General features: G+C 44.4%; 1 protein-coding gene across 5 annotated transcripts in view; it reads right to left on the minus strand.

Moving 5' to 3' along the window:
* Window positions 1-25816, minus strand: part of LOC122793381 (protein transport protein Sec24B-like) — a 2932722-nt gene that overhangs the window by 122528 nt on the left and 2784378 nt on the right. For all 5 annotated transcript variants that reach the window (XM_044061340.1, XM_044061338.1, XM_044061337.1 and 2 more), the window contains one exon: window positions 6984-7087. In XM_044061340.1, the coding sequence (XP_043917275.1) occupies window positions 6984-7087 (104 nt within the window). The remainder of the gene's footprint in view (window positions 1-6983; window positions 7088-25816) is intronic.

Raw genomic sequence — 25816 nt, forward strand, 5'->3', positions numbered from 1 at the left:
TATTCACTGTTGCAGTCATTACATTTGGGTTATCTGCCTGCAGGTAGCCCTCAGCCGGCCTGAATATCAAAGTATTGGGTCCTGCGACGGATGCGGTCTCTTCTTCTTTGACGTCAAGTCGTCAGGGGTATAAAGCATGCAACTGACACCATTACATCAGGTTTTCTTGCCTCAGACGTCAGGTGCCCCCATAACGGGAAGCAATTATATATAAGGTTACACCTCCAACAAAACGCAGATACACCAGAAAGCTGAAATACACTTAATCAAGAAGCAAGGTATAGCCAAGAGGAGTCAGGGGGCTGGAGGGAGGGTAACCAGGACTGCAACAGTGAATACACTTGGACATCTACATTTATGGTAAGTGTACACAACTGGACTATGTTCTTCATGTTTCACTATTGCAGTCATTGGTAGATTCCCAAAGCTAAGGAAGGGAGGAGAACATTAGGACCAGCTATTAAGCCTTGCAAGACTGCAGTGGCAAAACCGGCTCTGGATTTAGAAAAAATAGGTAAGTGGTAATGCTTGGTGAAGGTATGTACAGAGCTCCAGGTAGCAGCTTCTAGGATGTCCCTGGTAGGGACACCTGTGAGAAAGGCTGTAGAGGTAGATGCAGCCCTGGTGGAATGTGATTTTATCCCCCTGTGGGGTAGGTTTTCCATGGTGCTTACAGCAGAAATAAATGCAATGGCCTATCCACTTAGAAATGGTTTGCTTTGAAATGACCTTCCCCTCTGCCCCTGCAGCAAAGGCAACTAGCAGCTGTTCAGTTTTTCCGAGAGGCTTAGTCCCGTCCAAATAAAATTTAAGTTGTCTGTGCACGTCCAAAGAGTGCAGTATTCATTCTCCTTTGTTCTGTGGATTAGGAAAAAAGGTAGGCAAATGAATGGACTGATTAAGGGCCACACTGGAAACCACCTTGGGCATAAAGGAAGGATTGGTCCTGAGGGACACCCTTGTCAGCATGGAAGATGATGAAGGGCTCCACTGCCATGAGGGCCTATAATTCAGACACTCTTCTTGCTGAAGTGATGGCTAGAAGGAAGGCAGTTTTCCAAGAAAGGAATTTCAACTCTGCAGTTGCAGCTGGCTCAAAAGGAGGTAGAGTGAGCTTTTCCAATACAAAGTTAAGGTCTCAAGGCTGGAGTAGGGGCTCTCCAGGGTGGTCTCAAAGTTTTGGCCCCGCTGGGGAATTGTTTCAGCAGGGGGTGAGAGAAGAGGGGTGGCTCAGTATTATAATGTGCTGAAAAGGCTGAGGCATAAATTTTAATTGATGAGAAGGAAAGGCCCTTGTGGAGCATCTCTGTTAAGTATTGAAGAATAATGTGGTAAGCTGGGAACTGTTGTGCTCATCCCTTGAGTCTGGCTCCAGGAACAGTACCTTTTCCACTTTTCAGCATAGGATTTTCTAGTACTAGGCCTTCTTGCCTCCAGAATGACATCTAGCACCTGCTTATTGAGGGATGCTATTGGAAAGCTCAGGGAATTAGCCAGGTTGCAAGATTCAGAGTTTGAAGCTGGCGGTGCATAATCTGGCCCTCCTGCTGGGACAGCAGGGAAGGGGTCTGAGGCAGGTGCCATGGTTCCAGCAGTGACATACTGCGCCAGATGTGGTACCAGTCCTGGCGTAGCCAGTCTGGTGCAATCAGTATTGTCCTTGGTTTGTCTTGTTTGATCTTTAGCAGAACTTTCAAGAGGAGAGGCAGAGGGGGAAGGCATAAACGGAGAGGCTTTCCTAGGTGAAGGACAGGGCATCCACTTTCCAAACTTGACTGTGGGAAGTCCTTGTGCAGAATTTGTCAAATTGGTAGTTCTGAGGGGAGGCAAACAGGTCTATCTCCGGGTTCCCCCATTTGTTTCTCAAAATGTTGAATATCTTTGGTTCCAGTTTCCACTTGTGGTGGGTCCATGAGACTTCTGCTTAGGTCATCTGCCAGTGAATTTAGCTTGCCTGGCAGGAAGTGAGCTTGTAGGTGCACTTGGTAGCTCAAGGCGGTGTTCCACAGAGCCATGGCTAGTCTGCAGAGAGGACACCAGTGTGTTCCCCCCTGCTTGTTTATGTACCACATAACAATGGTGTCTGTCTCTACCAATAATTGTCCTGGAAGAATGTGGTCCTTGAAGGCTGTCAGGGAATTCTGTACAGCTAACATTTCTTTTTGACTGATATTCAGGTGCATCTGACTCAGGTTCCATTTGCCCTGAATGCAATGCCCTGTCAAGTGAGCCCCCCATGCATAGTCTGATGAGTCTGTTGTTAGGGTTTGGGCGGCAGGGGGTAGAGTGAATGGCAGTCCCTTGTTGTGGTAGCAGGCCTCTGCCCACCAAAGGAACTCTGTCTTTATACAAGGAATGATAGGAATCATTGATTCCAGGTCCTGAGAATGTTGACACCATTGGCTTTTTAGATACCATTGTAATTTCCTCATATGCAGTCTTGCATATGGAATTAGTAGAATGCAAGACGCCATGAACCCCAGGGTTTGCAGAATTTTCATTGCAGATAGCTGGGTCTTTGTGACCAATAGTTTTTAAGTAGGCTGTCAAACTTGTTTCTCTGGCGGGAGGTAAGCCATCTGGGAAGTTGTGTTCAAGCTTGCTCCCAGGAATACAATTTGTTGGCAGGGTACTAGATGAGATTTCTTTTCATTTATGGTGTACCCCAGTGAGGTTAGAAGTTTCTTTACAAATGCCAGATGATTTAGTAGCATGTCCTGGCTTTCTGCCTGAATTAGACAATCGTCTAGGTATGGGTATATTTGAATATTTCTCTGCCTGCAAAATGCAATGACTGGAGCTAGGCACTGTGTGAATACCCTGGGCGCAATAGATAAGCCAAAGGGAAGTGCAGAGAACTGACAGTGCATGTAGTCTGCTCTGAAGCGTAGGCATTTCCTGCAAGATTCCCTTATTGGAATGTGCAGGTAAGCTTCCTTTAAGTCTAAGGTTGCCAACCAGGCATCTTTACCTAGCATCGGAAGCAGCTGATGAAGTGTTAGCATTTTGAATTTTGGGATTACCAAAAAGGTGTTTAGAATACAGAGGTCCAGGATAGGAAGCCAGGAGCGGTCTTTTCTGGGTACCAGGAAAAGTCTTGAGTAAAAACCTTGTCCCCTTTTCTTCTGCTGGGACAGGCTGAATAGCCCTGATACTTAAAAGAGAGAGAACCTGCTGCTGAGTCTCTGCCCTCTGATTTGGGGGTAGGTCTGGCCAACCGTTTGGGGTTGGTAAGGTGTGGAAGTGAAATCTGTATCCTTGGGAAACTATATTTAAAACCCATTTGTCCTGGGTAATGAGTTGCCAGTTTTTTGCATGCAGGGCGATCTTTCCCCCTAAGGGAGCAGGCAGTTGAGCAGGGCTTGGAAGGTTTAAGGTTAAGTCATCGTGACTGCTTTCCATAGGGGGGTGACTTACTACTTCCAGCTTTGGAAGTGGAAGCCCCCCACTGCTTAGGCCTGTGAGTACCTTGAGACTGTAGCCTAGGTGGTCTGCTGTTCCTGGGTTTGGACTGAAGGCCTGGAAGAGATAGGAAATGACCAATTCCTAAAAGGCCAATGCCTATTGAATCTGGGAGGCTGTACTTGCAGGAAATCTTTAACAGTTGGCATAGATTTAACTTTTTCTTCCATCTTTTTAAGGATTACTTCTGCTTTGTTGCCAAACAGGCGGTCTTGGTTTAAGGGAGAATCTAGTGATTTAGCTTTAACATGATCTGGCAAATTTTGCTACTTAAGCCATGCATGCCTTCTAAGAACAGACCCTGTGACAGCAGCCTTGCAAGATGCTTCTAAAGAGTCAAAACCACATTGCAAAGTATGTTTACCAACTTGTTCAGCAGAATGCATTAAATCCTGTAAATCTTTATTTTCAGCACAGTCAGGAATCAACATAATTTTCTGTTTAAGTAGTCCCATAACATGCTGCTGATATGAAACTGGCATATTAAGGCCCTAATGGCCAAAGTAGCAGAAGTGTATACCTTCTTACCCCATCTGTCCAAGGCCCTGGAATCTCTATCAGAGGGGGTAGGGTTTTTGGCAGTAGTAGCCTTAATGCCTTTAGGTCCCTGGGAAATGGTCACTGGGTCCGCAGTAGGATTCTTGAAGAGGAACTTGTGAGAGTCAGGTACTCTAATACCGGTCAGGTTTCCTGGGAACTGGAGGTAAAGTGTCTGGGCACAGGCTAGATTCCAAGAAGGCATCATCTACAATGTCCAGGACAGGAGGGATAGCTAAAGGTCTGTGTTGAGGTAGGAGTAAGAATTCCCTAAGCCTCTTTTTGGAGTCAGAGTAATCCTGGCTTTCCCAGCGGAAATGCTCCCTAAGGGTGTGCAAGGTTTCACCAAAAGAAAAATCTTCTGGAGGGGAAGCAAAGAAAATATAGCCCTCTGCATCAGAATCCTCATAGGTAGATAAGGGCAAACCCTGGTAATCAGAAGAAACAGAAATTTCAGAATCCTGGTCAGAAGAACCAGAAGGAAAATCAGTTCTAGGTCTCTTAGAGGGAGAAGGCTGGCTTCCCCTATAAAGAAATAAGGTCTTTAGCCATTATTATCATTTCTTTTTTAGACATATGGGCCTGACCATGCAGTTTGGACGTTGGTTTTCTAGACGTGGGTCGAGTTTTAGGCCTTGAAGAAGAAGATGGCGTTGGTTTGAAATGTAAGTCAGTAGGCCTGAATACACCCTCAGAAGCCAGTACTTGCACAGCGGCTCTGGACCCATCCAAGCTAGAGGCATCCGTAGGTTCCATGGTCGAAGAAGCATCTTGCGGCATACCGGACTCCGAATGGGTCTCAGTAGAGGTCTACAAATCTTTAGTAGCAGGTATAAGGGGCTGCGGAAGTGCCTCACTGAGTATCGGCGAACTGGCGACTAGCTTAATGGAAGCGTCGTTGGCAGCTTTGGACCTATGCGGTCTGTCTTTATCTTTACGTTTTTTCAGAATGTCGGCAGTCGGATGGCTTACCAAAGCCATTTCTGGATAATTAAACAGAGTACCGAAATAGTTTGATGCAAAAATGAACCGATGAATAGTTTGAGGATTGAATAAGGCACAAAACCTACAGTGAGGGACGTCGTGGTCTGGGCCTAAGCAAGGAATGCAGTACGAATGAAAATCTTTATGAGGTATTTGCTTTCCACAGGAAATACAATTGTTAACTTTTACTGACTTCGGTTAAGAACAAGAAAAAGGATCCCCAACGGGGTACTTAGCTTTTTTGAAGACTTCAGTTCTGCAACTCGAAAGCGAAAATTTCAGGAGTTGGCCGACCGGCACTTGCGAACTGCTTCGGGCACCACGCGGCAAGAAAGACTGATGCAATGGTATCGGCTGCATGCTTTATACCCCTGATGACTTGACGTCATGGAAGAAGAGACAGCATCTGACGCAGGACCCAAGACTCTGACATTCAGGGTGGCTGAGGGCTACCTGCAGGCAGATAACCCAATGTAATGACTGCAACAGTGAAACATGAAGAACATCTCTTGTTCTTGCTCAAAACCAGGATAAACTATATCCCTAAATGTGAACAATTACTTTTTCATTCCTTATACCTCCTTTATCTCTTCACTTCCTTCCTTCTATCAAATTCTGTTCACTGACTTTCTATCTAAATATACCATAAGCCTGTTTTTCCCTCGATTCACATTGCAATTCCTGTTTGCATTAGACTAACATACCTTTAATTTCTCTACAAACTAAAATTTCTATAAATATTAAATGATTGTCATATAACTTGTATCAATTCTTAACCAATGTTTTTATCTTGCAGCTAATTTGTTATAATTATTTAAACTACAGATGTTTTTGTTTTACTTCTGAAGATGGTAAAATGATTGATCTTAAAATTTTTTGCAATAATTTTGCGCTTCTATCTCCAGGCCTCCACCAAAACTGGGCTTTTACCCAGTTGGACTTTCCTGGTAATCAAATGTCAATAAACAAACTGTTTTGGTATACTGGCAGGTTAGAAGGGCATTATTCCCCTGCTTTAACATATGTATGTATGTATGTATCTAAGTATGCATACAAGTGCGAGTATGAATTTGTGTGTGTGCGTGGTATACACGTATATTCACAGATATATATATATATATATATATATACACACACACACACACACACACACATACAACTATACATATAGACACACACACATATGTATATATGTATCTACTTTCAAATATTGTATTACCATATCACTTGAACTTCAAATTGTCGAAAAACACACACACTCGTGTGTCTGTGTGAATACATATCTATGGGTGCGTGCTCCAGTCCAATCAGCGAAGACAGCTGCCTAGTCAACTGTATATTGTCACCTAGTCAGCTGATCAACAGGTGTGCGAGATGGCACAAATCCATGGGTTGAGAAATTTGCTCTTACCCAATGTTTGTGCACTCTCAAAGTTACTTTATACAGTCAGCAGGTTGTGTTGGGGGTGCAGGGAGGCTTATCCTTGCAAAAAATGACATTTTATTCATTTTTTTTCTAAAGTTAAAGATTGCATGTGCTGTTTCTCAGTTGATGTGTACTGGTATGTCGGCGTTTTCAACAATTTGACATTGATATATCAGTCGACGAGGGCTGTTTTTGCTCATTAGTTGTACACCCATATATCCACACTGTGTGGGTGTGCATTATATATTTTAACTACAGAATTCCATTTTACAAGTCCATTACACTATTAAGACACTTAATTGTATCGACTGTTATGTAATAAGTACACACCTACGTAAAAGGAGGGCAGATGGCATTTGAATGCACGCTTTATAGTGACAACCAACAGTTAATCATACCTTAATGCTTATCTTAGTACATCCAGAGGAGCCATACTTCTCATGCAGTAATATTGCACGTTAAGCAACTAACACCTCAGTTTACAAGAAAATATATACTGCTAAAACATAAAACTTGCAGCTTTAAGAACATAATATTCAATTTAGCTTATTGTTGAAAAAAAAAACATACTTACTTGATAACATGAAGAACTGGATATAGACATCTGTTTTCTCTAAGCCAGGACACAAAAGCTCTTGTTTTTTCAGATAGTGGGTTATCTAATTCTGGAAGCTGCGTCTGATTTAGGAAAGAAAAATAATAGTTATGTACACACCATAACTATGCATCTGTGTTGTTCATTTTCATTCTTCCTCAACATATGGGTCTCAGAACCGACTCGGTTGCTTTTCTCTAGATTCTTCAATCCTACTGTCGAGCTAATGTCCCTAACCACTACATTACATCAGATCGAGTTTTCTGCTACTATATATCAATCTAAAATACAAGTCATAACAAGAAGGAAAACAGTATAGTTACAAAATAGGGGCTCAAACAGGAACTGTGGTTCCTAACAAAAAATTTCATCAGGTCACTCCCAAAGGCATGGATACTGGGAAAGGGGTGGGGTTGCAGAAGAATGAAAATGGAACACAGATGCATAGTTATGGTGACTACATAACATTTACATCTGATGTTGTCATTTTCATTCATTCCTCAATGTATGGGACAGAGTCCCCAGCTATGTTCACCTTGCATGTTCCCTTGTGGAAGAATGTTTCGGAGAACTGCAGAACCAAATGCATCCCTGTTTCTGGAGATGATATCCAACTTGTAATGAGCAATAAATGTAGGAGCATTAGACCAAGTGGCAGCTGCACAAATATTAATAGAAACACAACCAACAGCAGAAAGAAGAGCCAGCAAACAATTCCAAAAACGACAATGGATTCAGTTCCACAATGAAATGTATTACTTGTCTTGTCTTAGCGCCTTGGCCATTACAGCCTTCAAAGAGTGCAAATTAACCAAAAAACACATTCCCCTATTTATACATCACCAACAATCATTCAATTAAATAATCAATCAATTAAACATGCAATTTAAAATTTTAAAGCGAACTTCTCCAATTAACTTCTCTGTTCAAGCCTCTTGGTGTCAGTGTATCAAATTTCAATATAAATACAGTTTCCTTATACAATAAAATATTTTTAATTAATCGCTCATCCCCTTTCCTAACAAATACTTATTCCAGAATGGTAGCTTGTAATAAATTAGAATCACTATTATCTTTTTCCCCAAAATGAGATGCTATAGGACTTTCTAATCTCCCCTTCTTTATATCTCTAATATGTTCCTGCAACCTAATTCTAAACTTCCTTTTAGTTTCTCCAATATAGAAAAGTTTGCAGGGACATATCAGGCAATAAATTACACCTACTGTATCACATGTAAAATAATTGTGTGGTCTAAATGTTTTTCCATTAATCCTAGGAAAACTCAATTTAATATGGGAACATATATTACAATTGTTACAAGGTATAGTACCCAAAGATACTAATGAGGTAGAGGGACTAACTAATGGTGCAATGCAATAAGCTTTAACCAATTTGTCCCCCAAATTTTGTCCTCTCTTGTAAGCCACATAGGGTAAATCAGAGACAATTCTGTGTAGCAGCTCATCTCTATGTAAGAATTTCCAATAATACTTTTATTAGTTCCCAGATCCTAGTGCTTAAAATGTTATAAGTGGTCACAAAAAAACATTTTGTCTTTTTCAACCAAAGAATTAATATTACTAACACTAGTAAATCTTTTTCTAGCATTAATGTCATGTTTATTCAAATTATACTGTATTAGTTTATCAATAGACCCATGAATTAAATTCTCACTATATCCTCTCTGCAAAAACATAGATAAGGTTTGACTAACTTGTTTTTGTAAATCTAGTTTATTGTTACAGAGCCTACACAACTGAATCATCTATCCATAAGGTAAAGATTGTATAGTATGAATCGGATGGCAACTAGTACCAAATAAGTACTGGTTGCCATCCTCAAATTTTCAATAGATTGTAGTTACAATAGAGCCATCCCTTCATTCCAGATAGATGAATGTCCAAGAAATTGACCTCTGTCCCACATTGTAAACCATCAAATTTAATATTGCAAACATTATCATTTAATTCTGAAAAAAAATCTTGGTACCTCATTTAATCCCCCATCACAAACAAAAATCAAATCATCAATATATCTAAAATAAAATAAACTAAAACATGTTGTACAAATTTATTTCTATATATATAATCCAACTCAAACCTGGCCATAAAAAGATTTGCATACATGGGGGCAAACGGTGCCCCCATGGCTGTACCTTAATTGATGATAAATAACTTAATCAAAACTGAAATAATTATGAAGCAAACAGAAGTTAAATCAATAATGTAATGAGAACTCGGGCTGTCATCTAAAAAATATTGCAAGGCTCGTATTCCGTCAATGTGTCTAATATTAGTATATAAACTACATACATCCATAGTAATCCAAAACATTCTGGGTCCAATGTATATCCGAAATTTTATCTATAAAATCAAGAGAATCTTTAATATAAAGAATCTAGTCTTTCAACGTAAGGTAATAAATAACTGTGTATCAAAATTCCTATATTATGTTAAAAGTAATTTACAGCAGAAACAATGGGATGCCCCAGGGGATTAACATTATCTTTGTGCAGCTTAGGAAGACAATAAAAAGTAGCTAAGTTGCAATCATCAAAATTAAACTTTGTATCCAAGTCCTTTTTAGAAAAATAACCCAGGCATACTCCCTTTTCAATCAATACAGAAAAATCTTGGATAGCATTCAAATATGTAGCAATCTCACATGTTTCATAAGTCAGATTATCATTTAAATGTTGCATACACATATTATAATACTGTGTATAGTGAAGTACCACTATTTTGTTGCCTTTATCCGAAGGCTTAATAATTAAATCACTTCTACCTGCAAGATTGCCAAGAGCAAGCCATTCATTTTTAGTCATATTAGTCATATTATATTGCTAAGAAGTGTGGCTATGCTCCTCAACAAGTTCCTGTATAGAACAATAATTTACAAATATCAATAGAGGCTATAGCCAAGAAGGAAGATGATGTGGCCATAGATTTAGTTGAGTGCATTTTTGAGAAGGTTAAACCTCCTAAAGAACAAACATGGGAAATACAATCTGTTATCCATTTGGCTAGGGTAACTTTGGATACTGGTTTTCTCAATGTATTACTGGAAAAGGAAGCAAATGGTCAGTTTTTCTAAATTCCTTTGTCCTATGAAGATAAAAATGAAGTTGTCTATGTAAATCTAAAAGGTGAAGCATGTACTTTCCTTTGTTGTAAAAATTTGGAAAGAAAACTGGCAAATTGATAACTAGACTGACGTTTGTTTCAGAGGCAATTCTGTGTAGAAATGAGGGGTTAGTATGTAAGGTATATGATCTTCCATAAAGATAAGTAAAGTAGGTTTTAAAGAAAGTGCTTCAAGTTCAAAAACTCACCTTGCAGAAATAATAGCCACAAGAACGAGTCTTCCAAGAAAAAAATGAGCTCTGACTTGGCTGAGGGCTCAAAGGGAGACTGTACCAAGCTCTGTAACACAATAGTAAGATCACAGGGTGGAATGGTATCATTTATCAGAGGTCTGAGCAAAAAAAAGTACCTTTACATAGCTTGGATGAAGCCAGAGGGGAGCATGGTCTCCATGGTTAGAGATGGCTCCAGATAAATTTGTTGGTGGAGAAACTAACACCACTTTGGAAAACTGAAGCAAGAAAATCTAAAACAGCGGGGATTGGAGCAGTGAAATGATCCAACTCTCTCTGTTGTGCCCAAAAGGAGAATCTCTTAATTTACTCTCAAATTTTTCTCACAGAGGGGTTTTGAGATAAAAACAACATTTGGCAAACAAGACAGGAAAGTCCGGAATGTCTAGCCATCATTGTAATTGAAAAACCATGCATCAGTCTGAAGACTGAAATGCTCGGATGAGTCATCCCTGATGGATGTGACAGTAGATCTGGAATGGTGTCCAAAGTCCAAGGGGGATACAGTACATGAGGCCATAGGAAGAGAAAAGTACAGTTTTGTACCTACCATAAATGTAGATGTTCGAGGATCCACATTGCTGCAGTCCTTACTATTGGGTAGTCCGCTGTCCAGTCGGCCCGAATACCAGAGTATATGGCTGACGTCGGTCAGGGCGCATTAGACTGACGTCAGTACGTCAGGGTACTAATGCGCATGACCGACGCCATATCCTCAGTCTTTTCTTGCCCCAGATGTCAGAAGACCCTAAAAAGACAAGGCCCAAAATACCTGCACCAAAATTATGTACAATATATACAAAAATATATACAAAAATATCAACATATAACCTCACCTACACAACCACCCCTAAACACAGAGGGAAGGAGGGAGGGATTGGACTGCAGCAATGTGGATCCTCGAACATCTACATTTATGGTAGGTACAAAACTGTACTATGTTCTTCGCTCCACATTGCTGCAGTCCTTACTATTGGGTAGAATCCCAAGGCAGAGGTAAGGGAGGCTGGCAAATCATAAAGAAGTAGGAGCTGACAACATGCCTTGCAAAACAGCTGTGGCAAAACCAGCCCTAGACTTAGAGTAGATAGGAAGGTGATAATGCTTAGAGAAAGTATGCACTGAACTCCAAGTAGCTGCCTCCAAAATATCCTTAGTTGCCACCCCTTAGAAATGCTGTTGAAGTGGCAGTAGCCCTAGTGGAATGAGGCCTAATCCCAGCTGGAATCTCCTTGCCATGATGGGAATAACAAAATGCAATGCAAAACCCAATCCACCTAGAAATAGTTTGTTTTGACACAGGCTTGCCCTGAACTCAAAGCAAAAGAAACAAACAACTGCTGAGACTGCCTAAAATCCGTAGTCCTGCTTAAATAATAACGCAATTGCCTGTGTACATCTAAAGTGTGCAAAATCTTTTCCCCTTTATTTTGGGGGTCTGCATAAAAAGTAGGCAAATGAATAGTTTGGTTTAAAGCCACACTAGAAACCACCTTAGGCATAAAGGAAGGATTAGTACGTAATGATACCCTATCCTTATGGAAAATCAAAAGGGCTCTACTGCCATAAGGGCCTGCAACTCAGACACCCTTCTTGCAGAAGTAATAGCCAACAGAAAAGCAGTCTTCCATGACAAGTATTTCAATTCAGCAGTAGCCGAGGCTCAAAAGGTTGTAGAGTAAGTTTTTCCAACACAAAATTGAGATCCCAAGCAGGAGTAGGAGCTCGGGGTCTTATATTCTTTGCCCCTCTAAGAAACTGCTTGAACAAAGGATGCGAAAACAATGGTGGGTCACAATCATAGTGAGCTGAAATTGCTGCAGCATGAATCTTAATGGAAGAGAAGGACAAACCTTTGTCCAATAACTCAGTAAGATATTGAAGAGCCACACTCAAATTAGGCTCAGAAACCTCCAAATTCTTTGCTGTACTCCAAAATAAAAATCTCTTCCATTTTTCTAGCACACTTTCCTTGTACTAGGTCTTCTAGCTTCCATAATCACATTTAAAACTTGTTGAGGAAGTTGAGACCTGCTGTGTTTCAACACAGAATATGCCAGGCTGTTAGATGAAGAGAGTGAAGCTTGACATTGAGCAGATGACCGTCCTTCTGAGATAACAGATGAGGAATCAAAGGTAAAGGCCATGGAGGCTTCCTTACCAGACTCCTTAGTAGTGGGTACCAGTGTTGCTAAGGTTAATCTGGAGCTATCAAAATCATCCTTGGCTTGTCTTGTCTGACTTTTAATAGCACCTTTGGAAGAAGAGGCAGAGGTGGAAAGGCATACACATGAAGGTTTTTCCAACTGAAAGACAGAGCATCCACTTTCCAAGCTGTGCGATGAAACCCCTTTGTGCAAAACTTTGGCAGCTGGTGGTTTAGTGGAGAAGCGAACAGATCTATGTCTGGAGTTCCCCATGACACTGTCAATTTCTGAAATACATGAAGATCCAGTTTCCACTGTGGGGATCCATGATTTGTCTGCTTAACACATCTGCTAAGGAGTTCTGTGCTCCTGGCAGAAACCTTGCCTGAAGAGTTAGTTGCAAGCTTAGCAGTCTCCCATAAAATCATTGCTTGCCTGCATAGAGGATAAGAATGTGTTCCCCTTGCTTGTTGATGTACCACATGACAGTTGTGTTGTCTGTTAGAATCAACACCTGCCCTGGAAGAAGTAACTCCTTGAAAGCCATTAATGCAAACTGGACTGCTAACATCTCCTTCATGTTGATATGTAGATGCTGTAGTCTGGCAGGCCACTTGTCTTGTATCCACTTTCCATTTAGATGAGCTCCCCAAGCAATGTCCGAGGCATCTGTCGTTACAATCTGACTCGCCTCTGGCCGGGTCACAGAGAGTCCCTTGTTTAGGTGACATTCCTGAGCCCATCACAAAAATTCTTTTTGAAGGCAAGGTATTATTTGAATGACAGTGTCCAAATCCTGGCAGTGCTGTGTCCATACATTTTTGAGATACCATTGTAGCTTCCTCATATGCAGTTTGGCATTGGGAAGCACCAGAATACAAGATGCCATGAACCCTAATGCTTGAAGGACTGTCCTTGCAGTCAGCACGGACTGATGAGATAGTTGATGGAAGTAAAGTGATAGACTCTTTTGTTTGTCCGGGGTTAAAAAGGCCATCTGGGCTGCTGTATTCAGTCTCACACCCAGAAAGCACATGTCTTGAGAGGGTACTAGACTGGACTTTATTTCGCTCACAGAATACCCTAGGCATCTTAGCACTGCTATTACATATTCCAGATGCTGTAGAAGGTCTTCCTTTTCTTGAGCCAGAATCAGGCAGTCGCCCAAGTAAGGATAGATTTGAATTCCTTGTAGCCTGCAGTAAGCTATCACTCGAGCCAGAACCTTTGTGAATACTCTGGGCAGTAGATAAGCCAAAGGGCAATGCAGAGAACTGATAATGAGAATTTCCAGCTCGAAACCGCAGATACTTCCTGCAACTTAGCCTTATAGGCACATGAAGGTAAGCTTCCTTGAGATCTAAAGTTACCATCCAGTGATCTTTGCCCAGCAGAGGTAAAAGCTGTTGTAACGTCAACATCTTGAACTTGGGAATGTCCAGATAAGTGTTGAGGAGAGATAAATCCAAAATTGGTCTCCACGTGTTCCCCTTCTTTGGTACTAGGAACAGGCGAGAATAAAATCCTAGGCCCCTTTCTGATACAGGGACTGGCTGAATGGCCCCCATCTGGAGTAACTGAGAAATTTGCTTGTGAGCCTCTTTTCTTTGTGGAGGAGGAACGTCTGGCATGCCTTTGAAAGGGGCAATGTATGGAAATAAAACCTGTAACCGTGGTGAATGATATCCAACACCCATCTGTCTTGAGTAATTAAATCCCAATTTTCTTTGAAAAGAGACAGTCTTCCTCCCAAAGGAGCTGCCAGACGAGAATCTACTGGCAGCTGAAAAGGCAGGTCATTGGGTCTGTTTACGAAAGGACTGACCCCTGCCCTCACCAGAAGTCTGAGCAGGTGAACTCCTGTTCTAGGCCTAAAAGAACCTTGAGCTCTGCCCCTACCACGTCTAGACCTACCCCTAGACTGGGAATCATAAGCAGGATATGTCCACCCCTTAGCGGGCCAATTTCTACTAAACTTTGGTGGCTGCACCTGCAAAAAATCTTTAACAGTTTGCATAGACTTAGCTTTGTCCTCCATTTTCTTTAAAACTGCTTCCACAGGCGAACCAAACAACACATCAGACTGTAAAGGAGCATCCAAAATCCTTGTCTTAACATGCTCAGCTAAATTCTGATCCCTCAACCAGGCATGCCTGCGAAGAACAGAACTAGTGGCAGCCACCCTCGAGGAGGCCTGTACAGCATCAAAACCACATTGCAAAGAATGCTTACCCACTTGTTCAGACACATGAACCAAATCCAGCAACTCTTTACACTCAATACCTTCCGCCAAAGCATCCACCTTAGATTTCAATTGTGAAAGGAGATAATTTTGATATTTTAGCATGTGAAACTGACAATTCAACGCCTCATGGCTAGAGTGGAAGAAGTATACACTTTCTTTCCCCACCTATCCAAAGCCCTTGCCTCTTTATCAGTGGGAACAGGATTTTTAACCACAGAGGCCTTAACACCTTTAGGCCCCTGAGAAACAGTTTCTGGGTCCGACTCTTAAACAAATACTTATGAGCTTCGGGCACCTATAGTACCTATCAGGTTTAACAGGAGCAGGAGGCAAAGAATCAGGGTTCAGGGAAGCCTCTGCAAAACATCTTCCACCACATTCAACACAGGAGGTATAGCTAAGGGCCTATGCTGGGGTAAAACAAGAATTCCCTAAGCCTTTTCCTGAATCAGAGTAATCCTGGCCTTCCCATTTAAAGTGCTCCCTCATGGAATGCAGAGTCTCTGAAAATGAGAAATCCTCAGGAGGAGAAGCTGTAGGAGTGGAATCATCCACATCAGAATCAGAATAAGGAGGATACTCCTGCAAATCTTCCGAAGACTCAGAAGCCTCTGAACACTGTTCAAAACTATCAAACTCCGGTTCCACCCTAGGCCTCTTATCAGGAGGGGCATAGAACCTCTAATCATAGTAATCAAATCTTCTGCCATTTTAAGCATATGTTTCTTAGGTACAGAACCCGAAATGCTAGGAGAAGCCCCACTGAAGCTGAACTTGGCCTACCTCTCAAAGAAGTTTTGGCAACAGAAGGAGAGGCTCTAACTACCTTGGGAAGAGAGGGAAGAACAGTTACCTGAGAAGCCCCTCAGCCTGGCCTACCTCCTGAGAAGGCACATCCTGTAACAGTAAAGTTTCTGCCTGAGACTCCATAGAAACTCCTGGCAAAACCTCTGGCTCCACTGAGCCTTCTAAAGAACCGACGTCCGGGACTGCCGGTTCATCAACCCTAGGCTTCGCTGTTTTGTCCTTGCGCTTCTTGGGCCGGAGCATCCGACGGCATTTTATAATTAACGCTTCCCAAACACTAACCTGGCACAGTCTAACCTCCTCTTAATAGTGCGTTTGTTAAACCTAGCACAAGAGCGGCATCCAACAACGCCGTGCTCAGGCCCTAAACAAGGTATACACAAGGTATGGTAATCCCTATGAGGTATCTGTTTCCCACAAGAAATACAGTTATTCACTTTTTCTGACATCCGGTTAAATACTGAGGCAAGAAAAACCAAAATGTTCCCCAACGGGTACTTAGCCAACTCTGATTCGGTCTGAAACTCCGGTTTCGGAAATATTTCAGAACGCCAACCTGCACTCGCAAAACTGCTTCTGCATCGGACCATGCGGCAAAAAAGACTAAGGATATGGCGTCGGTCATGCGCATTAGTACCCTGACGCATCTGGCCAGTCTAATGCGCCCTGACCGACGTCAGCCATATACTCTGGTATTCGGGCCGACTGGACAGCGGACTACCCAATAGTAAGGACTGCAGCAATGTGGAACGAAGAACATCCATACTTGCAGAGGCCAGAAAGGTGCAATGATTACTTTGCTCTTCAACCAAAGTGCTTTCTGAAGAAATTTGGGGATAAGGGGCAAGGAAGGATAAGCATACAGGAGACCGGAGAGCCAAGTGTGGACTACAGCATCCTTCAGTGACTTCCCTTGCGGAGGAATTAGGGGGGATAAACTGCTGCACTTGTTGCTGAGGGTAAAGGGACACAGGTCGCAGCAAGGTTGACCCCATTTGCAAAAATCATTTTGACCACTGTATTATTTAGAGACCACTCATGAGGCATCAGGATATCTCCTCTGAGCTTGTCAGCTAGAATGATGGATTTCCCTGGTATGTGCATAGCTAAAAGAAAGCAGTTGGAGGAAATCGCCCACTGCCAGAGTCTCACTGTTTCTTGGCAAAGGGGGTAAGATCTGGTTCCCCCTTGTTTGCTGATGAAATGTTCCAATGACATATTGTCTGTTTGGATAGCAAATGTCCCTAGAAGAAGAGTTTTCTGAAAGGCCTGCATCACTAACAGGACCACTCATCTCCAAGACATTTATATGCATCTTGGTCTCTTCTGGTCCCCTGTGCCTTGAACAGTCCCATCCCAGGAAATGCCCCCTCACCCCAATAGGGAGGCATCCGTAGTCAATGTGGCATTTTGGTGAGGAAGGATAAAGGGACGTCCCCTGACCAACTTTGTCAGACTGGATCCACCACAGTAGAGAGTTTCTGCAGACTCAAAATAGTTTTATACGATGACACAACGGTTGTTGAAGAATAGACCATTGTACTGAGAGTTCACTGGAGAATTCACATGTGAAGATGAATGGTAAGTATTAAGTTAATTGCTGCATCCATCGAATCTAAAGTTGAAAAACAATTTTTACTGAAGGAGAGGGGTGAGAGAAAATCTGTTTGACATGCAATCTCAAGGTAAGAATCCTGCTTTCTGGTAAAAGAGTGAGACGACTGACAGTGTCTAGGCAAGCCCCTATAAACTCCAAGACTTGGACTGGTTGAAAATGGGACTTGGTAAGACTTACTGTGATCCTCGGGAATTGAGATAACTGAAAGAAATCCCTCGCTTTTTCTAGGAGATGCCTGGCTGGTGGGTGAGAAGCCAGTCATCTAGGTAAGGAAACTCTGAATGTGTGCAGTCTGAGATGAGCTGCTACCACTGCCATGCATTTGGTGAACACCCTGGGGGCTGTAGTGAGACCGAAGGGCAGGGCTCTGAACTGGTAATGACTGTCTCCCAGCCAAAAGCACAAGTATCTTCAAGAGTGCCTGTTCATTTTTATGTGGTACTCTGCATCATGAAGATCTATGGAGTACATCCAGTCGTCCTTTTATAGAAGAGGCAGAATGGACTGAACTGTGACCATCCAAAACTTTTAGTTATGTACTTATCATAACGATAGATGTATGTGATCCATCTCGCCTACATTCATAACTGATGGGCTCGGAGCCGAGACTCGGCCGAGACACTAGCACGAAGTCTCTCATTGGCTGGGCCAACCCCCTTATCCCAGGATGCACCACGCCCAAACGCCCAGATCTTGTTTGCCCCACAACAACTCACTCACATGAGCCACTCCGACTGTACAATAGTGTTTCCTCCAGATCCAACAGGTAGGGGGAAGGAGGGTGGGTACGTAAGAATGTAGGCGAGATGGATCGCATACATCTATCGTTATAGTACATAACTAAAAGATGTAATGCAATCCTATCTCACCTACATTCATAACTGATGGGACAGCGTCCCTAGCACCTAGATCCTGGGAGGCTCACTGGAAAACACTCCTGAGCACTGTGAAACCAAAGGACACCCGACCTCTAGAGGCCACGTCCAGTTTGTAATGAGAAATAAAAGTATCTGGAGAAGCCCAAGTGGCCGCTGCACATATCTCATCCACCGACAGTCTGGTGTGGAAGGCCACTGAAGTTGCCATAGCCCTAGTAGAATGCGCTCTAAATGGAAATGGAAGGTCCCCTCCTGTTGATGCATAAATGAAACACAATCCCTAATCCACCTAGCAACAGTGGTCTTAGTTACTGCTTTGCCAATCCTGTTATCTGCAAAGGCCACAAACAACTGGTCTGATTTCCTCTGCTGCTGTGTCCTATCCAAGTAAAACCTCCGTTGTCTATGCACATCCAACTGATGAAGTCTGTATTCTGCCTTGCTGGAAAATTTTGGAAAGAAAACTGGTAGCTCTATAGATTGCTGCAGACAAAGAGCAGAAGAAACCTTCGGAAGAAATGATGGGTTTAGTCTTAGAGCTACTCTATCCTTGTGAAAGATCAGATAAGGGGGCTTAACAGAGAGGGCTTGAAGCTGTGAAACTCTTCTGGCTGAAGTAATAGATACCAAGAAGACAGTCTTCCAAGATAAGAACATTTGCTCACAAGTGGCCACCGGCTCGAAGGGATGAGACGTCAAGGCTCCTAAAACTACATTCAAATCCCATGGCAAAACAGGTTGCGACACCGGGGGGCGAAGCAACCAAGCTCCCTTAAGAAAGGCCTTACACAACTTATGACTCATGAGTGAAGGCTCAAAGGCAACATGATAATTAGAAATCGCTGACAACTGGACTTTAAGCGTAGGGACAGCGGAACCCTGTCTAAAAAGAGTTGCCAAGAAATCTAATACTGCGGACACCGGGGCTGTCAGAGGGTCAAGGTTGTGCCGCTGGGCCCAAATGGCAAACCTTTTCCATTTATTAGAATATATCTCCTTAGTGGAAGCTCTGTGAGAAGAAGACAGAATCCGGACCACCTCAGGTGAAAGGATATGCTGTCTGACTAAGGTCGGAAGTGGAGTAGCCAAGCCGTTAGCTTGAGAGTTCACAGTGATGGATGGGCCTGACCTGACTGAGTCAGGAGGTCTGGAACTGGGTCCAGAATCCAAGGATCCTTCGCTGCATACTTCCGAGGGAAAGGAAACCAAACTTGGCAGGGCCAGTGTGGTGCGATCAAAATCATGCTGCTTCCCAAGCAGATCACCTTTGGCAGTAGTGGGACGGAAGGGAAGGAGTAGAGCAGACCGGAGGGCCAATTGTGGACTAGAGCGTCCCTGGATGACTCCCCCCGGGGGGGAATCAGGGAGAAGAAATTGCTGCACTTCGCGTTCCAGGGGCTGGCGAAAAGGTCGCAACAGCGAAACCCCCACTTGGAGAAGATCCAAGCCGCTACTCGGTCATTCAGGGACCACTCGTGAGGCATCAGAATAACTCTGCTCAGCCTGTCTATCACATTGGACTTCCCCGGAATGTGCGTTGCCACTAGAAATCTCTGGGAAGCGATCGCCCAGTTCCAAACTCTCATGGCTTCTCTGCAAAGAGGATAAGACCTGGTTCCTCCCTGCTTGTTCAGGTACCATACTACCGCCATATTGTCTGAGAAGATTGCGATGGTACCCTTGGGAAGAGAGCTGTGAAGTGCCTACAACGCTAGAAGCACTGCCCTCATTTCCAGAACATTGATATGTAAGTGGGTTTCGTGATCCTGCCACGTGCCTTGAACCATCCTGTCCAGATAATGCGCCACCCCCCCCCATCTGGGAGGCGTCCGTGGTCACTGTGGCAATGGGGGAGGGGGGGCAGAAGAGTCGCCCCTGGTCAGGTTGGAGGAGAGGAGCCACCAACGAAGATCTCGCCGGCAGGTTTCAGTGATGAGAATCGGGTAGGACAAGGGCAGATCTTGGTGCGACCACTGGGTCGACAGGAGCCATTGGAGAATTTGCATGTGCAATCTTGCCAGAGGGACCAGAAGAATGGCGACCGCCATCGACCCCAAAAGCTGAAGGACCATCCTGGCTGGGGCTTTCCTTCGGGGTAGTAAGGCTAGGACTTGGTCCTGTAGTATCTTTATCCTCTCTGTTGGAAGGAATGCTCGCATCTCGACAGAGTCTAGCTTTGCGCCTATAAAGGCAACACGCTGTGATGGCAGCAATACAGACTTTTCCCAGTTGAAAGTAATTCCTAATAGATGTCCCAACTCGATGGTAGCACGGCTTGAATAAGAAGATGCCTGGTGGGGGTGGTGAGAAGCCAGTCATCCAGATACGGAAACACCTGGAATCCCAGACGTCTCAGGTGAGCCGTCACCACTGCCAGACATTTGGTAAACACCCTGGGGGCTGTGGTGAGACCAAATGGCAGGGCTCGGAACTGGAAGTGACTGGCTCCTAGGCAGAAGCGTAAATGTATCCTGGATGCCCCTGTTTATCTTGATGTGATAATAGGTGTCCTTGAGATCGATGGAGCACATCCATATTCCTTTTTCCAACAATGGGAAAATGGATTGCAACATGAACATCCGGAACTTGGATTTCATTACAAAGCAGTTTAGGTGGCTGAGGTCCAGAATGGGTCTCAAGTCCCCTGTTCTTTTCGTCACCAAAAGTAACTTTGAGTAAGTTCCTAATCCGGTCTGGTCTGTGGGGACTGTCTGGATGACTCCCTTTCCAAGCAGCTTTGCGACCTCTATGGCTGCTTGATCCCGTTGACTGGGTGGCATGTCCAGGATTTTCCTTGACAGTGGAGGGGGACAGATAAAAGGAATGGTGTAACCTCCGGCAATGATACGAAGCACCCACTGATCCTGAGTGATGGAATCCCAGGCCCTTGGATGCGTCGAGAATAGACACCCGACTGGCTCCGGAGACGCACAGTCGGGCAGTCCCTCAGAGACGCTGGAAGGAGGAACCACGAAAGGATTCGTGGTCTCCTGAGTTGCGGGGGCCTCCGCCGCCTCTGGGGTGACGTCTTCCAGAATAACCCCCCCCCCTCTGCTGGGGGGGGGGTCACTTTGATGGGCAGGGAAAGACTTTTGCGACTTTCTGAACCACATCTTTCCTCCCCTCTGAGCCTTGGGATAAGGTCTTGAGGTCACGAGGGAAGCGAAAAACGGGCCCCAACGGCAGACAAAGTCTTATTCTCCTGCTCACATCTAGTGAGTGTGTCTTTCACCTTGGGTCCAAAGAGAGAGGACCCATTGAATGGAGCATCGGTGAAGGAAGACTTGAACGCCTCCGCAAAGTGACACAAGCGCATCCAGGCTTGCCTCCTAAGGGCTACGCCCGAACTCACTGCCCTACCTGCCCCTTCGGCTACATACGATATGAGCCTCATGGACGAGTTAACAATGGACGAAAGGGTAGACAGCTGGGCACTGACAGACTGCATCAACGCCTCAGGCACGTTACCCGACAGGGTATCTCCCAACACCTTTATGAGATCCCTTTGGAGCCTCGTAAAGTAACATAAATAATTCAGCGACCGCAGGATAAAGGTCGCTGATGTCAGGGTACGCTTCCCATACCTATCCATGCTCCTGGACTCCTTGTTAGGAAGATGGATAGAAGTAGATGCCTCTGCCACATCTTGCTGGGTGGCAGAAGCCACCACCATAGCATCAACCGGAACTCCCTTGGTTAGAAACTCCTTGCCAGGGGGTGTGGATAAAAACTTGTTGGGGCGAGAAGGAACTGGCTCCACAGAATCAGGGTGTTCCCACACCCTTCGACAAATAAGGTCCAGTAACTCATCGAAGGGCGGAGACACCCAGGAGGCTGAAGGTTGGGCTCCAAAGGCCTTGAGGAAGACCGACTCCTCCGCGGAAGGGGTTTTGGATGGCCAGTCGCCCCTCTGTCTCAAGATCACCAGGATATCGGAGAACGAGACATCGTCAGAGGACGACTTAGGGGACCCCTCCGCATCATCGAGGTTGGTGTCCGAGGTGACAGACTCATCTGGGGAGTCTATGTGCTTCCTCTTGCACAATTTTTTCCTGGGGGGCTCCTCAGGCACGAACTCTGAAGGCTACTCGGAAAACAGGGGACCACACAAGGAGGAATCCTCAGGCCAAGGAGCCGCGCTGTCCAAAGACAGGGCGGCACCAGAAGCTTTAGTCACAGTGTCTAGGGGTCGCAGATTCAGGTGAAGTCACTAGAGACTTGGCCAGCGCGCTCCTCATAGCCTCGAAGGCGGGCCCACCAGAATCTGAGGAGAGGCCCGTCCCTGAGACCATGACCGATGTTGGGGTTCCGCTAGCCGAGGTGCCAAGAGGGAGACTTGGGGCCGAAACCAGAAGCCCCGACGAATCCCCCTCGGGCCTGGCTGAGGACACCCGAGAACCGAAACCTATGGAAGGCACAGAAAGTGTTGAAGCTGAAGACGGTGCCGACAGACTAGCAGTGGGTCTCGGGACAGACTCAAGAACTTCACCCGACTCTACGAACTCCGACGACACCAAGGTTGTCGGAGGAGGAAGAAACGGTATCGAAGGGGCTGGCTCTGGGGCCGACTGGGCCGAAGCCAAAAATAATTTGGATAAGACAGGTGACTGGAGGAGCCTCTGGACCACCCTATCTACATCCGAATCTGAAAGGCTGGAGGACCTGGAGGAAACAGAAGGGGGCCGAGAGACTTTTTCTATTGGCTCGGAGACAAGGCTAGGAGGCCGGCACCGAATCGGCTCCAAAAGGATCGGGGCCGAAGCAGACTCGACCAGAACCAAGACCCCTTTCAGCACCGACAGTTCAGGAGCCGAGGAAACCGACCCCAGAGCAGAAACACTCTCCAGCAGCTCTGAGACCAATGGAGCCAACGAAGGAGACCCCGATTTAGACCCTCTATCCTGCGGCTCCGAAATCAATGGAGCCGAGAAAGGGGACAGAGTACCTGATCTCTCATCCCGAGACTCCAAAAACAGTGGAGCCGAGGTGGGAGATCCAGCTTTAGAGCCTCTATCCTTCTGCTCCGAGGCCAGTGGGGCTGAGGAAGGGGACACAGATTTAGCCCTTTTTGCAGGCGGCTCTGACGGACTTGTTGGAGCCGAAGACTTCTTTTGCTTCGATTTCGAAGAGGGAGAAGAAGCTAAAGCTTCCTCGAAGTCTGGTTTAATGAGACTCTTCAGGATAAGCTTATTTTTTCTCTCGTGTGGGACACGAGAGGAGAAAGCATGGCAAACACTGCAAGACTCTTGCAAGTGTTTAGCCCCTAAACAATAAATACAGATGGCATGGCCATCTGTCAACTACATCTTATAATTGCATTTCAAACATTTTTTAAAGCCCGATGGCTTATGTTCCTTTTCTTTGCCAGACATACTTACTGTAACACACTCAAAACACACAAGGAGGGAAGGGGTGGAAGAGCTCTAATTTAAACGCTGTACAAGAGATAGGGCAAAGCCCCTCTAACTCAAATGGGCCTAGCCCGCCAAACAGAAGGGATTACCACAATTCAAAAAGACAAACACAGTCAATCACAATTGAACTAACAACCAGATAGCTATTAAAATAGCGGTTTGAGTATAAATTCTAAAGCTAACTGCAAAAAGCGACCAAAAGGCCAAAAAAGAAGGGTACTTAGCCACAGCCCAGTCGAGACCACGTCGTTACTCTAGGAGCGGCAAATGAGATCTGGGGGTTTGGGCATGGTGCATCCTGGGATAGGGGGGTTGAGCCCAGCCAATGAGAGATTTCGTGCTAGTGTATCGGCCGAGTCAGAGCCGATTCTCGGCTCCAAGCCCATCAGTTATGAATGTAGGCGAGATAGGATCGCATTACATCTTGAAGTTCTTTACAAACTGATTTAGATAACTAAGATCCAAAAAAGATCTCAGGTTGCCTGCTTTCTTTGGCTCTAGAAAGAACCTTGTGTAAATTCTGGATCCTCTTTGGTCTGGTGGCACCTCTTGGTTGATTCTTTTTCTAGCAGCTTTTGAACCTCTAGAGCTGCTAACTCCCGTTGAGTGGGTGGAACATCAGAGAGATTTTTTTTGATGGAATTTGTAAAAAAGGGAATGAAATATCCAGGGGCGGCCCGTGCTATTGGACTGCAGGCCCCCAGCTGTAAAATAAGAAAGAAAGTCAAATAAAATAAAATAAACCATAAAAAGAAAAAAAAAAGAAAAAACGATCGCAAATAGCGGACTTTCGCGCATGCGCACTAGCATTTCCGATATCCGGACTGCTGCTGAGACAGTCTGGAGCATGCGCAGACTGTCTCAGCAGCAGTCCGGATTACGAAGCATTCAAGTGCAGAGATCCCAGAAGTCTATGCAGTTCTAACTGCATAAACTGTCACAGGAAAGGGATCGGACTCGGAATGCAACGTCAGCAGGCTGGGAGTCTAGTCAGGGAAGGACATCTCGCGGGCTTAACGAAGCTGTGGAAGGATGTATTTAGTGCTGCTCCAATGAACAAAGCTGTGGAAGGATTTACCTGTCCCAGGTAGGGTGTGTGTGTGTGTGTGTGTGTGTGTGTGCATGTGTCTGTCTGTAAAATGCCCCAGGTGCTACATGGTGGTGGGTAGAGTATAGGGCTTGAACCCTGTATCTTGGGCCCAGGTGGCAAAAGCCTGAATTCCCTACCCACCACCATTTGTAAAAATATTGCAGATTTTTCCCTCATACTTGTTCTGTTCCTCATAAAATCTGTGGTTTCTGTATTTTGTGTCCTTACAAAGCCAGTAGTGCATTGGTGCAGTGGTAGCATTGTTGCCTGACAGCTACATGTTCTCTGGTTTGAATCTTGGCTGGGGTGCCTTACCTTCTATGTGAAGTCTGTATGCCCTTCCCTGTTTTTGTTTCCTCTAGTGTCCTCCCTTCTTACAAAGACATGTGTCTGTCTGGAGTGTTTCTCCCTGGACCTCTGCTAAAAATTAGCTTTTGTTCCAAGTCAGACTTTCCTGGTTAACAAATGTTAAAAATGACACATTTGAATATCGGACTTCATATTCTTCAGAAAGTGCATGGTAACACAAAAGCTTTTATTCTAGCAATTTTCTAAGTGTATAAGATGGATATTTGAAATTTGTCCCTATTTTTGGGACTGTATTCCCCCATTATTGGCTTCATCCAGGTTTTGTGCTAAGGTTGAGAGCTATGGTAGGAACTGAATTCACTGAATATGTTTGGGGGCTATATTCTCCCATTACTGGCTTTGTCCGGGTGTTTTTTCCTAAGAGGTTGAGAGCTATGGTGAGAACTAAATTCACTGAATGTTTGGAGGCTGTATTCATCCATTATTGGCTTTGTTCAGGTGTTTTGTGCCAAGAGGTTGACAGCTGTGCTATGGTGAGAAATGAATTCACGAAATGGTAGCCATTTAAGTTTCCGTCTTACTCTTTCACAAAACAGCTGATTTGGCATAGTGGTGTGTTGCTCTGACTGTTTTGCACAGGGTCCTGGGTTTAAGGCTTGGCAGTGAAATGTATGGTGGTAACACAGCATTTTATTCTAGCAACTTTCCAACATTATACAAGCAATGTTTAAAATGTGTCCCTGGTTTTTGGGCTTTTGCCCCCCCATAATAAACTTTGGCTTTTTCCAGATTTCTTTGTGCTGCAAAGTTCAGAGATACAACTGAGTGAGTAGATTTTACAAGGAGCTGAGAGCTGCAGGGGAGCAAAGGTTTAGTGCTGCTTATGCTGAGTCTGCTTGCACTGTTAATAGCACAATAGGTAGTATA

Source organism: Protopterus annectens, chromosome 2.part0, assembly GCF_019279795.1.
Source record: "Protopterus annectens isolate FY-2018-M chromosome 2.part0, PAN1.0, whole genome shotgun sequence".
Classification (NCBI taxonomy): domain Eukaryota; kingdom Metazoa; phylum Chordata; order Ceratodontiformes; family Protopteridae; genus Protopterus; species Protopterus annectens.